This window comes from Melanotaenia boesemani, chromosome 3 (genome assembly GCF_017639745.1).
Source record: "Melanotaenia boesemani isolate fMelBoe1 chromosome 3, fMelBoe1.pri, whole genome shotgun sequence".
Lineage (NCBI taxonomy): Eukaryota > Metazoa > Chordata > Actinopteri > Atheriniformes > Melanotaeniidae > Melanotaenia > Melanotaenia boesemani.
The window spans coordinates 4,876,888-4,895,291 of NC_055684.1; the positions used below are offsets into that span (position 1 = coordinate 4,876,888).

Consider the following 18,404-nt stretch of genomic DNA (forward strand, 5'->3'; position numbering starts at 1 on the left):
GGGGGTTGGTTTCCTGTGACAAATCACTGATCAGATTTGGGTTATTTTCCAGGTCGGTCGTGGTCAGATATGCAGGAGAAAACAGCCTTTGGGGAACGTCTGAAACAGAGATGCATTGTCTGCTTAGACTTTATGTCCCTGATTTTCATTACATTTTATTTTCTATTGGGGATTTCAGGCTTGCCCTGCACCTTATGATTTTAAAAGGACCTGGCAACAAAGATAGCTCAAACGAACCTGCAGCACCATGTTAACGGAGGCGGCTGTTTTCAGTCATTTTTATTACACTAGATAAATGCAAGACTTGAGCTGGAAAAAAGTCAAACAGCCATTGAGAATCTGGAGACTGATTCAGAGTGTGAACATAAATTAAAGAAAAAAGCACAAACTGACAAGTTCAGGAGTGTGAACAGACCCACAGGCAGCAACACAACAGTAGACTTTCAAAGATGAAGGCGATGTTATTGCTAGAGTCCTGTAGAGCTGAGCAGTTCAAAACATGCCAGCTTAACTATTATCCTGCTGTCAGTTATCTGATTTTCCCGTGCAGGCTCGTCATTTCAGAGCACACTCACTGGCTGGCTTAATTTATAGCTACACACACAGACTGACCAGGTCATTCGTTGGACTGCTGTTGGCTGGTTTCCTTACAAAAGCTATTCTTTTCATGGATTTATTTATATGAACACACTGATTATAAACTGATCTAATGTTGATCAAATAAGGGATTTGTTCTCATTAAATTATAATTAAACTACAATTAATTGGATTATAATTGGACTATGTAAAAGGACCTTGCAACGGCTTTGTTGTGAATCCAGCAGGAATCTCAGTTTTAGTCTTAGTTTTAGTCTTTAGGATGAAAATGTTTATTAGTTTTAGTCACATTTTAGTCATTTCTAAGTTTGATAGTTTTAGTCTAGTTTTAGTCGATGAAAACTCAAAAAGGTTTTAGTCTAGTTTTGGTCAAATAAAAAAAATATTACTCTTTTACCAAATTAATTTAGGTCAATAATACGTATTAAAAAGTGGAATCAAGGTTGACAGTTTAAAACAAGTATTTTAAGCCATAAAACAAGTTAACCTTAATGCTTTTGCATAATGACCAGATCTTTTGCCAGACTGATAGCTTTAGCCGAGATGTTCCCATCAACAGGGAAGCAATGCTTTTTTTTTCTATATTTCAACTTTTTTCATGAATTGATGCCCTACTTCATCATACAAAAATGTCACAAAATATAGCAGCTCTATAAGTTCAACATATAGCAACACATTGTGAGCTTGTTGTTTGCTTTTTTTTTTGTTTTATCAATAATTACAAAATTAAAAGAAATGGTTTGAGACTTAGAAGATTTCCCAGCCATCAGTATATACTTTCTGATTTACTTAGGGTGATGCATTACACAGATAAAGTGCTAACTGTTGAATCAGTTACTCTAAAAAAGCAAAGAGCAACAACATCCTGACTTTGGTAGCTGTGGCTTTATTTCTGAGAATTTTCTGAAGTGTAAAACTCCACCCTGAACATACACATGCCAAAATATGAGCAAAGGATGAGGAACACATGCTCAACTTGACCTGGTCTGCCAGTGAAATTATGATGGATTATAGTTAAAATTTGTCCATATATCGTTCCGTTGCTTCTACCAAACCAAATGAAACTGCCCTTGTTATTATATTCTAGCATGGGTGGGTAATTATTTGACTGACTGACATATGTCCAACTCCGCTTCTGTACACCTGTTTCTTCATTGACTGGTCATGAACTGGGACAGAATCTGTGGAAAATGATCAGTTTGGGGGTCTATTGAATTTATTCATGTATGGATATTTAGACTATCTGCTGAATAAAATATATTTAGATATTTACATGTGTTTAAGGGCACATTCACACTAGCGCTGTTTGGCCAGATCCTGGTCTGTTTCCATGGATAATACTGTGTGTTTGGAGCAGTGTGAACGCTTATTCATGCTCTGGTGTGGACCAAAGAAGGGAACTCTCTTCCGCCTTAAAACTGGGGATTTCGGTTTACTTGCAAGTGAACCCTGGTGTGGTTCTTTTACAGTGTGAAAGCAAACGGACCAACCAGTGAACCAATGAAAGGAAGTGACGTAGGATGCGTCGTAGCAAATGTCAGATAACTTGTTGCGTCTCCTGCTGCTAAGTGCAAGTTTATCTGTAAAGCACATTTTATGTACAAGACCATCCAAAGTGCTTAACACTAAACATTACAGAGGGGTGCAGAAGAAGCGTTAAAAAGTACATTAGAAACAAACTCTAAAAAGGAAAAAAAAATAATTGATATAAAACTGAAAAACTAGAATAAAATGCTAGAAACAATTGTTTTGATAACAGGTGGCGGCAAACAGAAAAGTTTTTAACCCTGATTTAAACCAGCTGAGGGCTTCAGCAGACCTGCAGCTTAAAATACTGGACGGATTCTGGTGAAACCAGATGGGGTTTAAACACAAAAGTAAAATCAGAAACCCGAAGACGGCTGAAATTGATTGTTGCTCCAATCTTAACTTGCACTGCATGAGCTGCAATTGTTCCTGACCAATCAGTGAGGCTGGATTATATTGTCTTTGGGGGAATATCGCCCCCTAGTGAGCAGTTGTTGTAACTGTGTGATGTGCTTCAGGCGGATTGGTCCGCGTGAGTAAAGTGCAGTGAGAACGCAAACCAAACCAGAGGAAGGAGCGAAATTCTTCAGATTTTCATGCCTACTCAAACCCCCAGACTCTCCTGGTGCAAATGCTCCCTTAAAAGCCCAAAGTGGAGATGTTTGATCAGAAATCATATCAGCACAAACACCTCATACCAGCTGTCAACGCGCTGGTGGAGGGCCGATGATGTGGGCTTGTTCTGCAGCCACAGTACAACTGGCAGTCACTGAGTGGACCATGGGCTGCTCTGGATTCCAAAGTATTCCAGAGTCAAACATGAGTCCATCTGTCTGACAGCTAAAACTTGGATGAAACATGTGACACTCATGCGTCAGGAAAGTGATCCCAACCACAGAAGCAGGTCTACAACAGAATGGCTGAAAAAGAAAAGAATCGAGGTGTTGGCATGATTCAGACTTCAACCTGATTAAAATGTTGTGGTGGGACCTTCAGAGAGCTGTGCATATGGAAAAGGTTCACTTTAATTATTACTGCCAATGGCGATTTTACAAGCTGTTGAATCAGTTTGTTTAAAAAAAATGACCCATGATGTAATATGCTGTATGTTATTCATCAAACACGATGAGGAGCAAATGATTTTTTATAGCCATTTAAAACTTAAAGTTGATTGAAGGTATGCTTTTCTTTTTTTCCTTTTTTTCTGTAGCTGTCTGTGTTATTTGCATTAAAAACCAAAAAATTCCAGCTCTGCTTAAAATGGGATTTGTACTTCAGATGTTGAGTTTACACTTTTTAGCTCCTTAGAAACCAAAAATAGTTCTAATGTTTTGGTTCTGCCTCTAATCATTTAAAGCTAAGGCCTAAGATTGAATACATCCATCTATCTCCCTGGAGCCAGCAGCTACTAGGCACGAGGCAGGGTACACCTGGACAGGTCACCAGTTCATCTCAGGGCCAGCACAGAGACAAACAACCTCATTCGAGATTCAGTTCTCACTTACACCAGATTTACACCAAACACGTTACAAAACAAACATTTTTCAAACCCTTGAATGATAACTTACATCCTTATACTAGAATGGTACATTCAAATACTGTATATTCATATATTACACAAGAGATAAAAAAACAAGCGTCAGAGGAGTCAGTGATGTAGTTTGTGTTTTCTTTTCACAGGGACAGATCAGAGGCCTACCTGGGAGATGAAAACCCCTTGGTCCTGACCTTTAATGCCAGGAATGAGGGAGAGGGAGGGGCGTACGAGGCTGAGCTGTATGTGACGCTGCCCCCGGAGGCCGACTACAGCGGGATAGCGCGCAACAACGCGGTGAGGCGAACGTTAGACGACAGTTTTCTGTTTGCTGAGGTAACAAGTCACATTTCCACACTGCCTGACAGAGAATAGCAATGATTATCATTTTCCCCTTTATTTTAATCTCTGAATCACTGTTATTATTATTATTCTGCAGCAAGTACAAATAACAAATCTTCTGCTTTCATAACACAGCCGGTTTACTTTGTTTCTTTATTTTGTTTGACTTTCCAACCAAGTAGAACTATATTCCAGAGACTTACATTAGCAGATGTGGAAAACACTGTGTACATTCCTACCAACAAATGAGCAGAATAAAAACACACTACAGAAAATATACAAAGAAGAACTAATCGTCTGCTGGCAGAACACACTGTTGTAAATCTTTGGTTGTGCAGTCTTAAAACTTCACAGCTTGACGGAGTTTGAAATCTTTTGTGTTCTTTCCAGAGTTTTACTCAGCTGACGTGCAGCTATGAGGCAGAAAACCAGACCCGCTATCTTGTGTGTGATCTGGGAAACCCCATGAAGTCTGGTACCAGTGTAAGAACCGGAAAAACCCTCATGCTTTTCTTGGCTTTGCTCACTTTTAGCATTTCAGTACAATTAAATCAACTGGTGTGATTGATTCACAAGCAAACGTAACACCTGATAGAGCATAAAAACATCAACAAACTGTTATCCATACAGTACATCAGTTTTATGAGAAATAACTCATTCTCTGCTTCTCTTCAGTAAAATCCAGTTGAAATATGAAACCGCGACATTAAATGAATCTTCTGTGTGTAGTTATGGGCCGGCCTTCGGTTCACTGTGCCGAGACTGAAGGATACTCACAATACTGTCCAGTTTGAGCTCCAAATACGAAGGTAGGTCCATTTTTCAGACAATCCAGGAATGTTGGGTGGATTATGATCATGCAGACAGGGATACTCTTAATCCTTTTTCTCTGTTGATGGTTCCTCTGGCTAAAGTAATCTTTATCGTACGAGGCAGCTAAATTCTTCCAGTCTCTGTTTTTGACTGAAATGGTAAAGTTACAAGCCAGCTGTCCTGCCTCTGCAACTTCATGCAGGTTAAAGGTTCTTTGTTTTTAAAAGTTTCTTCCCTTTTTAGAAGATGGTTCTTTGTAAAGCACCTTTTAGCCTTGTTGCTTTAAAGTAGAGAGATTAAGATCTAACTTGTTCCGTTCAGATGTGCCTCTTTGTTTTTCCTCTTGTTGGTATTTTTGCTCTGACATAGAAAAAGCTCATTAGTCTTTGTGGAGAAAATACACACATTAAAACTATCCATAGAGTATTTAAAACTATAATTTCTGGGCCACATTCACCAAAATCTTCTTACAAATCTTATTAGATCTATTCCTAAGTTGTGCTTATAAAGTTCTGTTTTTCTTCTTTTATGAAAACCTTGTGAGAGTGTCATGAATGTGTTTGTAGACTGCAAAGTCTAAGGCTGAGAATATAGTTTCTGTTTCACAAACCAGCTGGGAATCAACAGATGCAAACAAGCTAGCTTTTGGGTCAGCTCTGCTAAAGCTTCCCACACATAAGCATCTAATTGGTCTACCGTGTATTGTAAAGGTTTTAATATCACTTTAAAACAAGCCTCCACATTCTTTTGCTGTTTGACTTTAGTAGAGTCCGATTTAGGTCCATACAGTGCATTGAGCCCAGGTTCCTGGTGGAAACTTGTGGACCAGTAGAGATGTTGATATAGTATTTACAGACGAGTGTACAGTAGATAAGCATGTACGTTTGACTCTTTAGCAAGGAACAAAATATTCTGTAATCATAGTAACTGGTTATTAAAGGCAGGAAGGGGGGAACTGGTTAATCACAAGTTTTGCTGTCGTGCTCTGCCTGTAGACCAAAACAAAGTGTGTCATGAACCACACCTTCCTCTACCTCTTCCCCCCAACTCTCCTCGTCTGCGAATGAATGTGCAAAGTCCAAACACACTGAGCAAAACAACATCACCATTTTGAGAAAAATGTCGAAGTAACTTATAACATTTATGTTGGTACTGTCCTGTAGAAGCTAGCTCTGAGTCAGTTTGTAGCCTTTTCAGCTCTCGCAGTGCTCTTTACTTTGGAAAGGCCAATGTTAATTCAGGTTCTGTCCCTTTCGTTATCCAACGACCGTAGTTTTTTCAGAGGTAATGTCGGATCCTGGTTATTCTCAGGTCAATGTTTCGTTCTGCTCGGCTCTATCTTACTTCTAAAATATGAGCTGCCATTGCTTGCTGAAGCCTTTCATAGGAAGGGAGGGCTGAGGGCTCCGAGAGGAGAGAGGAGGCGGCGATTCACATGTATGTACATGAACATGTGGCTGGACCAGCTGGTAAACACAAGGCTGGAGAAGGTGTGTGACGTCATGCTATACTCTAGATGAAATTACGCCTGTAGACTTTTTTCATTACTTTAGTCTAGAAATGATGAATTTCCATTTATTGCCCCTTTAATGATCGAGCCAAACGATTTTCACAAGAAAATATAAAAGTTATTTAAGAGTTAAAGAGTTACTCTATCTTAACCCCCCCCCACAAAAAAAAAAACTAAACAAAACATTTTTTTTTATTGTTTGATATTAAATATCTTTAAAGGGACACTGTGCAAGAATTACTGTTATCTAATGTTAGACTTGTGTATTGCAAAGTAATGTATACTTCTAGTATGTAGTGTCTCACTGTCTCATATTGCAACTGTAGCTTCATTAAGGGTTCACAATGTTACAGAGAAAGAAATCACTTCTGAAGTTGAACATTAACTTTATTCACCGCCGCCATATTCAACAACAACACAGTTCGCCTACTACTGTTATGCTGCCCCTGGTAACCATGGTAATGAGCAACACTGTCTAACAAAAGTTTTAGGCTCATTTAGGCAGAATCGCTGACTTACTTGTTGAGGGGAAAGCTACAACTTCAGCATTCCTTTTAAAATTTTTCTCCTTCTTGAGTTCTTTCTACCTGGCTAACCCCATGTTTTTCCTTTTTGTATCTTCTGGTCACGCTGCTTTTTAAGTCCCCTTTTTGGCTTTTTTGGTGATGGTGAAAATGGCTCCCATGATGCTGCTGCATATGCATGGTCCGGCATTTTTGTAAATAACAATTTAACAGATTTTCCAACTTGCAGGGGTAGTAACCCACTCTTGTTTATCTTCTCCTGTGTCTCACTGTGCACTGGCTCCCAGGGAAAAAGTGTAGTTGCTGCTATTTGTCCCTTGCCGGCAGCTGTAGTTTAAAGATGGCAGACCGTCATGGCGCTGCCCTACCGGCTTACCGTCATATGTACGAAAAAATCTATCTTCGCTTACGAGGATGTGCCACATCATTAGCAGAGGTCCAATAATACAGCAGTGATAGCACACGTATACATACAGACATCGACTTTGGCCACACATTTATTTGATTTTAATTTACATCTTAAACAAGTAATCTTCTGAGTTAGTTTTAATTAGTGGATGAATAAATGTTGGTCAAGCATTCATCTTCTGTTTTTGTGTGTTGTAGTAAAAATGAAAACAACTCAGAGAGTGAAGCGATGCTGTTTGAGCTGGACGTTGCTGCCATGGCTGATGTCATTCTGCAGGGGTGAGGCTTACTGTCCACTTTGTCATGTTGTTACATTACCATGATTTCATGGTAATTATTGTGATTTTGGCTCTTGCAGTGTTTCAAGGCCAGACAAAGTAATCTTTCCTCCTCCAAACTGGAACGTTGGTCACAGTCTGGTGGAGGAGCAGGATGTCGGTCCTGTGCTTCAGCAGGTTTATGAGGTACTACTCCCCCTTGTTTGTTTGAGGTATTTAATAGAAATATGTGTCGATGTAATGGTGTATTGTGTTTTAACAACAGTATCTGAGTTCAAAATGACACTCATACTTGCTGTCTCTCTCTCAGCTGGTGAATAATGGTCCCAGCATGGTGAGCCACACGACCTTAGAGGTAAAATGTCCTCTAAGGGCTCCCAGCCGCGAGCTGCTCTACCCTGTAGAGGTGATCACTGAGGGCCCGCTCAGCTGCTCCTCTAAAACAACCTTCAATGCACTGAAACTCAAGGTGAAGACGCACACACAGCTTGGTTGGCATGGAGACACAATTATCTTTGCTATTCTTGGCCCTGAAGATTGGATTGTATTAGTTAATGACTAACAATATATGCAGCTTCAGCCTCCTGCAGCCGAGGGTTCTGCGTCACTGAAGTCCACTATGGGGCACCGTGTCCAGAAAAGGGAGGTGCACAGAGAGCCTCTAGCTGAACAAGGAAACCTGGTGAGACACTAGACAGTCCAACGGTGAAGGATTTTTATGGAAAACAGAAACATTAAACAGACTACAATCCTTAGGCTAGCATGGAGATACTTAATTTTAGTCCTGTTACCATCACCTGATTAATACAAGTGATGCTTAATACAAGCGCTGAGAGCATGTTGTACCTGTTAGCATACCTCTGTAAAAGACCAAAAAAAATGTTAATTACATTCTCTTTTGATTTAGTGTTTCTAGTTTTATCTGAACTTACAGAAGAATAAGCTGTGTTATGCTAGTAGCAGCTAATTAGCAATTTCATTAACTTCAGCGCCACTATAGCTATATGTTTTCTTTAACCTTTACACAGAGTAAATCAATAATGTGATATATATATATATATATATATATATATATATATATAAGTTTAAAACAATAATATGTGATTTAAATTATACTGGCTTAATAAAAGGGCTGAAAGCAAGTTGAAACTGTTAGCATACCTGTGCCAAAGGCAAAAAACTGTCACAGTTCGATTTTGTTTTTTGTTGTTTTTTTTTCTAAATTTATAGTAAACCAAACACATTTAAAAGTGTAACTTGAAGAAGATTGGGTTGTGTTTTGCTAGTAGCTGCTTAATTAGCCATGTCATTAACTTTAGCATCACTAGAGCCACAAAGTCTATCTCACCTTTCTATGGATTTAAAACCTAACTACAGTAATTTTAAGTTATTTTTAGCCTAGCTTAGTACACCGACTGAATGCAACTTGAAATTGTAAAGGGCAAAATATGAGCTCACAAATACGTACATTTATTTATTTTTTGCTTTCATGTTCTTTTTGTTTTTTTTTTATTTAATTACAAATCAGGCAATTTTAAAAATGTAAACTTAGAGAAGAGGCTTCTTTGATTGTTGTTTTTGTTCTTCTATAACTTTTCTGAGGACATTTGTTTCTCATCAGCGGACTCCATTTGTCCCATAAAGACCCCAGGAGGCCTTCTTCTCCTTCCTCCTTGGCTCAGCATGTCAGTTGAGTCATGGTGATGTGAGCCTGCAGAGCTGCTTGCTCCAAACACACCACAACACAGGCTCTGGAATAAAGTCACTGCCCTTCTGCTGGGTGTTCACTCCCACTGGGGTTCTTATGGGAAACCCAGTGTGGCTTCTGACATGCACGTTGCTCTCTTTAAAACACTAAAACAGTCCAATCAGATTGTGGGAAGACTCAGCTCTGCTTGTTGTACTGAACATTTAAATTATAATGAGGTTATTTGTTTCAACAGAGGAAACAGGAGCAGATACGATGAGCTCTGGTCAACATCTCCTGCAGCTTGCTGTAATTGTTTGTGAGACAGTTAAATGGCCCTGTGATTTATGGAGTTATTTTGGCGCAGTTTGGTGGTATTTAGAGGATCAGAGAATACAGCCACTGTTAATCCACCATCCACAGTTTAAATGCTGGATGCTGGGATGACAGTTACTGAATCAGCACTGTTTCAAAGAGTATTTATACTTATGCAAGAACTTAAATTAATTTAGATATTTTAAATTAATATAGTTTATATGTTTATTCCAGCTCAATTTTTAGACTATTATTACTCTAAATTTATTTCACACCCATTTTCAATTTCAGTTTTATGTATCACGAGTTTCTTATGAGTGTTGGTTAATCAATTGGCAAATATTTTATACTTTATTTTGTTTAAATTAAAGTAAATTTACTAAAATCAAAACAACTCTTGAGTTTATTGAGTCCTTTTCCAACTGTATCTGAAAGCTCCTTCTCCTCCAAACTGTCCCCAAAGCAAAAGATTTTCATTGTAAGAAGTAAAACTGTGACACTTTGGATACTTGGTCATCGAACTGGGTTTCAGTCATATTTAATAAGCAAAGTTCAATCCCTCAACTCATTTCTGGACTCTCTGCTGTCCAGCTGTGGTATTTCTATCACAGATGTGTTAGGTTTATGGGAAATCATGTTTATAGAAAGTTAGTGAAAAGTGACATTTGGACCAGTCTTCAGAGGAACTCTTATCTAAACACATGAAGTGATGGACACAACATGCTGTAGAAAAAGCCTGTAGGTTTTGTCAAGTTGGAAAATTCACTGGGTTTTAAATGATGTTTTCTTGAAGCTGAATCTGATTATTGTCATTATAATTTCACCTCACCTGGCAGCCTGAAGATTTGGGATCAACTTTGGCCAGTTGGTGGTCCAACCTGATGATGTCTGAAAGGAGCTGATAACTTGTGTTCACATCCCTTCTTTAGTGAAATACCAACAAATCAAAACTAAAAGCAAAAGCATTTAAAAATAGAAAATAAAACGCTTGGCTGAGAGAGTGAAGCTTATAGCATCGACTATAGTGGGTCATTTGTAATTCCAAATCATGATGCACTTCCTTCGTGTCTCTGAGGAGAAATTAATCTTGGCCTCGGAGCTACTGCTGTGCAGATTTCACCACCAGAAGATGTATCTAAGAGCCAAAGTTCACAAACTGCAGAAGTTCATATGTTCAACAAATCAACCTATAAAACCTCAAAATCTGAAAGCCATTTGTGTGTGTGTGTGTGTGTGTTTGTGTGTGTGTCTGTGTATTTTTTTTTTTTGGGGGGGGGGGGGGTTCTGTTTATCCCTCATATTTTAAGGAAAAAAATAAAAATCTGGAAAACATTGCTATAACACCAACAAAAAACATAATGTGCATGTGCTTGTGTGTGGATGTTGGGCAGCTTATTTGTACAAACAGAAAAGATGTTAATGTTTGGCTGCATCTCTGCAGACGTGTGGGGCAGTAGACTGCTGGGAGCTGAGGTGTAACGTGGGGCTGCTGGAGAGAGGAGACAGCATCATCCTGACTGTACGATCCAGAGTTTGGGCTGAAACCTTCATTGAGGTGAGATTACAGGGTCATATGCAGCACACTACCAGTACAAGAAAGCTGAATGAAGACCTCAGTGTGAAGACCAAATCAGAACTATGAGGTTATGTACGCTCTCATACTGCCCTCTGCTGGAGATTAACTGTTATAGACGATGTGTTGTATTCACAAACTCACAGGTCACTTTATCAGGTCCACCTTCTAGTACCCGGTGGGACCCCCTTTTCCCTTCAGAACTGCCTTAATCCTTGGTGTGATAGGTGGAAGCAGGTGGTGGAAACCTTCCTCAGAGGTTTTCTCCATATTGACATAACAGCATCACACAGTTGCTGCAGGTTTGTCTGCTGCATCCATGATGAGAATCTCCTGTTCCACCACATCCCAAAGCTGCTCTACTGGACTGAGATCTGGTGGCTGTGGAGGCCGTTGGAGTCCAGTGAACTCATTGTCATGTTCTAGAAAGCAGGTGGAGATGATCTGAACTTTGTGACATGGTGCATTATCCTGCTGGAAGTAGCATCAGAAGATGCTCCACTGTGGTCATAAAGGGATGGACATGGTCAGCAACAATACTCAGGTAGGCTGTGCTGGTTAAACCAGGACACGTTAGTACTAATGGGACTATAAAGCAGTAGCCTGAAGCATTGATCCAAGGCAGGATGGATCCATGTTTTCATGATGTTTCCAGCAGATTCTGAGCCTAGCATCTGAATGTGGAGCTGAAATGGAGACTCATCAGACCAGCAGCGTGTCTCCATCTTCTATTGTCCAGTGTTGGCGAGTTTGTGTGAATTGTAGCCTCAGTTCTTATGTGTGTGTTCTTAGCTGGCAGGAGACACCCGGTGTGTCTTCTGCTGCTGTAGTCCATCTGCTTCAAGGCTGGATATGTTGTGTGTTCAGAGATGATGTTCTGCAGATCTTGATTGGAACCAGTGCTTTTTGGACTTCCTGTCTTTCTATCATCTCCGAACCAGTCTGCCCATTCTCCTCTGACCTCTGACACCAACTAGACATTCTGGTCCAGGCAACCGCTGCTCGCTGGATATTTTCTCTTCTTTAGACATTCTCTGGAAACACTAGAGATGGCTGTGTGTGAAAATCCCAGTAAATACCAACAACCATGCCACGTTCAATGTCACTTAAATCCCCTTTTTTACTCATTCTGATGCTTAGTCAGCAAGTCGTCTTCACCTTGTCTACATGACTAGATACATCGAGTTGCTGCCATGTGATTGGCTGGTTAGATATTTGTGTTAATAAGCAATCAAACATGTGGACCTAATAAAGTGGCCTGTGAGTGTACTGATCCCATAGTCAGTAGGGTATCAGTGACGTGTCATGATAAAGAAAAAAAAAATCATAAAATAAATATTAATATTTTCCATTGATCTGTGTTAAAATGCATTTTCAGTATGACTAACACATTTCTGACAGTTTATTAAGTAAAAATCGCCACATTTGAGTATTTTCTGATCAAATCCAGAACAAAACCGGGGGTGAGGCAGTGGCAAGCTGTGCCTCAACGTGGACTACATGATCCAATACAAACTGGGTTGCATGACGCTGCCCGTTTCTGTTCCTCAGCATATCTCCACTATGAACTTTACAGAAATATTTGTTATAGACCATGACTCTCCACAGTCTGTGTAATGTCTTTAATGTATTTGTATTTGAGAATTATTCCTGTTCATCTTACAGTAAAGTGCAGAGAAGTCAGCAGGTGAGGCAAACAGCACTCTACCTTTCTGGTAGTATTGGAGACTTTTGGAGACTGATGTAAATGAACGTAGTTTATTCTTCTTAGTGAGGAATGGGTGCTGTGCAGGCCCCTCAAACAGTCAGAAGAGGCTTCACGCAGCAGCAGCTGCAATCAGGGCAGAAGATGATCGCCTCTGTTTCATGACCAGGCTGAAAATGAAACGTACAAAGCTGCTGCTGGCTGATGCAGCGCAGGCTTACCGTCAGATATTAAAGTCTATTAATGAAGAGTGTGGAGGAAAACAGTTAAAAGTGTTGTGAAATGTTGCAGACTCCTAGTTAGAAAACAACTTACACTTAATAAAATTAAACTACAAAAAAGAAAATATTTGCCAAAGGATTGTTTTTTATTTTATTATTTTCGCCTTTTAAACATTTTTAGCTTCTCTTTTCATCATTTTTTTTACTTTCCCATGACATTCCTTTCCACGACAGCCTCTATTACAACTATATGTACCAGGCTATTATGCACATTAGATGATGACATCATTTAGCAACTTTTAGGACAACCATTAGCTACTTTTCTCACAGAAGAGTTGGTAACAGTGGATTTGTGAGTATAATTGAAAGAGGAATGCTGATAGGATATGAAGCATTACCAGTAGTTGCATGCTGTTGAATGAATATTGAAATAAGATGCTCTTTTTTTAGTTCTTACAATTGTAAATCAGTGCCTCACCAGCCATGAACCTCATTGCACGTCACTGTAGGGTATTTACTTCGAATGACATCTCGTCGTGCACACAGAGGAAGTTGACTAAATGTTTAAATATACAAAGCACACTGACGTCTTGTTAAGCAGTGCAAGTGAAGTTTTTTAACTTCATATATTAAAATAGTGAAAAAAAAACATCACCTGCTGTGTTGTGCTTATCTGCAGCGCCCGTCCATGCAGCACATCCTGGAGTGTTCTGCTCAGTTCCAGGTCAACAGGATGCCGTATTCCATCCCTCCCAGATTCAAGCCATCCGGAGACACAAAGGTAACTTCATCTTGGATTTATTTGACATTTTCACAAGCCTGTAAATTTCATTCTGGTGTTAATAAAGAAGACGGTGCATGGTGTAATGTTTCTGATCTCTGCTGTTGTTCAGGTGGTGGCGGCTGTGATGTGGAACAAGCCGGACAGCCAGTTCTTGGTTCCAGTGTGGATCATCATCCTGGCTGTTCTAGCTGGACTGCTGCTGCTGGCACTGCTCATTTATCTGCTGTACAAGGTGAGAGGCCGAAGAAAACTACTCTGAAAAGTAGCAGTGGAGATGATTCATTAAGTCAAGCTCCAGCTTAGATCATTTGCTGAGCAGGGTTGTATTAAGGTGTCGTAGGTCGTGAACAACTAAAGCTCCATTTGAGCTGCTCAAGCCTGATTTTCAGATAACACAATATAGTTTTTCTTACCTGTAAAAGTTGAATATGCATTCTCTAAGTAGTCCTGAGTGAAAAGAAATTAAATTAGAGAAAAATAAAAATAACTTGGCACCAAAATGTTGCTGTATTATAGATGTGTCAAACATCCTTGTTTTTGTTATCTTTTTAAAAGAAAACATGGCAGGATGATTACAGGAAAAAGGAAAGAAAATGGATCCATTTACTTTAAAGGGATAATGCCCCACAAGGTGTCCATTATCATTAATTAATGGACAGCGCGGAGGCGTAAACCGTCCTTCGCCGCAAAGTCTATTAATTTCTAATAATTTACACCTCGAAGGACATTTTCCAGCTTATACCATGGTCACTTAAGAAAGAGATAAAATTTAAACACATTTTGTTTTAGTCACAGATAGTTTCCTAAATCATTTTTATGGCAAGAAATATTATCCACCATTCACTCTCATCATTAAATGTGTATCAAGCTAGTAAGTCTATCCTAAATCGTTTTTAGAATGTCCACAATTCACTCTTTATTAAGTATGTAAGTAAGGTAATCAAGACAGAAAGACAGGCGACAACCTATATTAAAATTAAACTGGAGTCACTATACACAAAATGTACAATAATCATGTAATGCTATACAAGGACAGTTTCTCCTTAGCAAAATCTGCTTACTACTCTGGTGTAATTCAGTCCAATCAACACAACTCCAAAACTCTCTTCTCTCTCCTCACCAATATTACAAAGCCGCCTGACTCTCTTCCCCACCACATGCAATCCACTGACTTCTGTAACTCACTCATGTCTTTCTTTGTCTCTAAAATCTCTGACATTCACCAACACCTGGCTTCATGGAGAACTGCAGTCTCTGGAGTGGACTTCACCGCCCCCTACTCATCACCCATAATCACATTCTCCAGTTTTATTCTCCCCTCCGTCCAAGCCATCTCTGAATCTATCCTCAAATCCAAACCCTCTACCTGTCAGCTCGATCCAATCCCTACAGCTCTTGTTAAAACCTGCCTCACCTCACTTGCTCCCCTCCTCACCAACATCATTCACTCCTCCCTAATCTCTGGAACCGTCCCTCTTGCACTCAAAACTGCTACAGTCACGCCTATCTTGAAAAAACCTGGCTTGGACCCCACTAATTTCAACAACCTTCGTCCGATTTCCAATTTACCCTTCATTTCCAAAATCCTCAAAAAGTCTGTTGTTTCTCAACTTCATAACCATCTTATCACCGACAATATTTATGAGCAGTTTCAATCCGGTTTCCGTCCCCTTCACAGTACTGAAACAGCACTCCTCAAAATCTTCAACGACCTTCTCATAGCTTCAGATTCAGGTTTACTACCCATTCTCATCCTTCTTGACCTCACCGCAGTATTCGACGCCATCTCTCACAGCATTCTCCTTGACAGACTGTCATCCATCGGCATCACTCACATCCCCCGCACCTGGATCACTTCTTACCTTTCTGAAAGCACACAGTTCATTCGACTGAAATCTCATGAATCAAACTCTTTCCCTGTCTCTGCTTATGTGCCCCAGGGCTCAGTCCTGGGGCCCCTCCTTTTCATTATCTATATTCTTCCACTTGGTTACATCTTTCGCAGACACAATATTAATTTTCACTGCTACGCAGACGACACCCAGCTCTACCTCTCTACCAAACCATCCTCTTTACTTCCACCAACCTCCCTCACCACCTGTCTACAAGAAATTCATTCTTGCTTTTCATCCAACTTCCTCAAACTCAACAGTTCTAAAACAGAAGTCCTCCTGGTAGGCACGCCCCACACTCTCTCCAAATCTAACAGTTTATCCATTTCCATAAACAACTCAACTGTCTTTCCCGCCCCTCAGGAAAAGAGTCTGGGTGTCGTCCTCGACAAGACTCTTCCCTTTCACTCCCACATTAACAGTATCACCCGGTCTGCATATTTTAATTTGAGAAACATTTCTCGTCTCCGTCCCTCTCTCACCCCCGACACCACTGCCATCCTCGTCCACAGCCTTGTTACCTCCCGGATTGACTATTGCAACTCTCTTCTCTTTGACCTCCCCAATAAATCCCTCCAGAAACTGGCATGCATCATTACACGGGCCGCTACTACTCACCACATCACCCCCTTCTTACAACAACTTCACTGGCTCCCCGTAAAACAAAGAATTAACTTCAAAATTCTCCTCATTACATTCAAAGCACTCCAAAATCTGGCACAACCATATATATCTGATCTCCTGCACATTGCCACTCTGGTCCGTTCACTTCACTCCTCCTCTTCTCTCCAGCTTCTTGTCCCTCCTGCCCGCCTCGTCACCATGGGGAGCCGAGCATTCAGCCGCTCTCCTCCCCATCTCTGGAACTCTCTTCCCCCTGATATCTGTACCATAGACTCTCTTCCGCTCTTTAAATCACAAAACACTTTTGTTCAGACAGTCCTATGCCATCTAGTCACTCTCCATCTTTATGTTGTTCTCTGTTCCGTTTTGTTTTGTACTTATTGTTTTTAACCGTTTTGTTTGTTTTGTACTTATTGTTTTTTAACTATTTTAATGTTCTTGTGTACAGTGTCCTTGAGTATTTTGAAAGGCACTTTTAATAAAATTTATTATTATTATTATTATTATTATTATTATTATTATTATTATTAAATTAAATGCAACATTGCCGTTGATCCTGACATTTCATAAAGATACTGGCATGTCCATAGTGGCGTTTGAAGGACGGCGTTTAACGTTTGTGGACCCTGACCACTGCTGGTTGGGACGTTGCAGGACAACAAAATGTTGCTCCATTCTTGTCTCTCCTGGACTGACAGAGCCCAATAAGTCTGCAAGCTGCTTTCACAGCGATGCACGGCACAGACATGATCTGAAACCCGGCGTCTGAGTTTCTGTTGCCACGGTTACCAACTACCGTTTAGTCAGTGCAATAATTTACAACAATAAGTCTATTTGACCGGAACTTCTTTCATAGGTGTCCATTATCACTTTTTAATGGACACCCTCCAGCCAATCAGAATCGAGTATTCACCCAGACCATGGTATAATGGTCGATAAACCACATTTCACCAACAACATCACAATGTAATTATTGATAACTCAGTGCTATTTACACTAAAAAAATGTTCTATGATTGCGGAACTGGTTACCACTTCCTGAAGTCTGAGACATAAAACATCTGACTGGCAGATGAGCTGAACATAAATCTTAAGAGTGATGGTGGAAATAACAGCTTATCAAGCCTCAATGTGTTTCTGCTCTGCTGGGTAGGTACTGGTGGATGACCACCCTGAAAATGAACTAAGGTGAATACAAGAAGCAGTGTAAGTGAGAAGAGATTATCCAGAAATTTATTTTTAGCTTGATGATGATGGTTCTCCATTCTGCCCTGAGGCAGCAAAAGTCCCTAACCATAATATTACCTCCGCCATGATTTGTGGATGGTTTATACTGGTTTATAGTAATAATTAAATAAAGATCTTGAGCATATTTAAAGATAAATTTGTCCACTAATGAATGTTGTGTGTGTATGCTGCAGGACCTTGTTTTTTAACCATAGAATCCACTTAAAATCTGTTGAAGAGATCTTAATAATAGCAAATTTCTCTGTGATGATTAGAATTTGATTTCTGTATTTCCTTTGTAGATGGGCTTCTTTAAAAGGTCAGATCCATATGGAACCACCATGGAGAAGGCCCAACTCAAACCCCAGGCGTCCTCTGAAGCTTAGATCCACAATGAGGGTCTTCCCCTGCAGAACTGGAAGGATTGCCACATTCCCAAACAAGTAATGGAACTTGCCAAGTTAAAAACAAGCTACTTTTGTGCAGGGACATTTATGGGTGCTGTATCACTGGAATACACTGTATTGGATGCTGCACTTAAATGCCAAAGCAGAGAGGCTGGCAGGAGTCACGCAGTCAGGTATGCACTGCTGTTTGGTCGAAGCTCCTGTTTGTGAAAAATACTCATGTATGGACTCAGAAAAAATAAATGCACCTCCTACAAAAGGCACTAGCATCCAAATCCAAAAAGTTGTATTTTAAGCCACGTCTGCAATCCCAGTGTTTGATGTCTCTGGAGATTCCTGCTTTTGTATGACCCAAACACCACTTGTTATTTATGACACAGTGTTTTCCTGTTGATTGTTGAATGTTGTGCTGTACTGTCTGCAGGAATCACCTGGTA

At 40.0% G+C, this 18,404-nt stretch overlaps 1 protein-coding gene across 2 annotated transcripts in view; it reads left to right on the top strand.

Moving 5' to 3' along the window:
- LOC121636600 (integrin alpha-5-like) overlaps nucleotides 1–18,175 on the top strand; it is a 66,658-nt gene extending 48,483 nt beyond the window's left edge. The window contains exons 20-30 of one of the 2 annotated variants that reach the window (XM_041980217.1): nucleotides 3,805–3,994; nucleotides 4,391–4,483; nucleotides 4,730–4,809; nucleotides 7,454–7,534; nucleotides 7,614–7,719; nucleotides 7,844–8,002; nucleotides 8,108–8,215; nucleotides 10,977–11,090; nucleotides 13,714–13,815; nucleotides 13,928–14,050; nucleotides 17,863–18,175. In XM_041980217.1, the coding sequence (XP_041836151.1) occupies nucleotides 3,805–3,994; nucleotides 4,391–4,483; nucleotides 4,730–4,809; nucleotides 7,454–7,534; nucleotides 7,614–7,719; nucleotides 7,844–8,002; nucleotides 8,108–8,215; nucleotides 10,977–11,090; nucleotides 13,714–13,815; nucleotides 13,928–14,050; nucleotides 17,863–17,946 (1,240 nt within the window). In that variant the 3' untranslated portion in view covers nucleotides 17,947–18,175. The remainder of the gene's footprint in view (nucleotides 1–3,804; nucleotides 3,995–4,390; nucleotides 4,484–4,729; nucleotides 4,810–7,453; nucleotides 7,535–7,613; nucleotides 7,720–7,843; nucleotides 8,003–8,107; nucleotides 8,216–10,976; nucleotides 11,091–13,713; nucleotides 13,816–13,927; nucleotides 14,051–17,862) is intronic. The other variant, XM_041980218.1, reaches the window with a different exon arrangement.
- The last annotated feature ends 229 nt before the right edge of the window (nucleotides 18,176–18,404 follow it).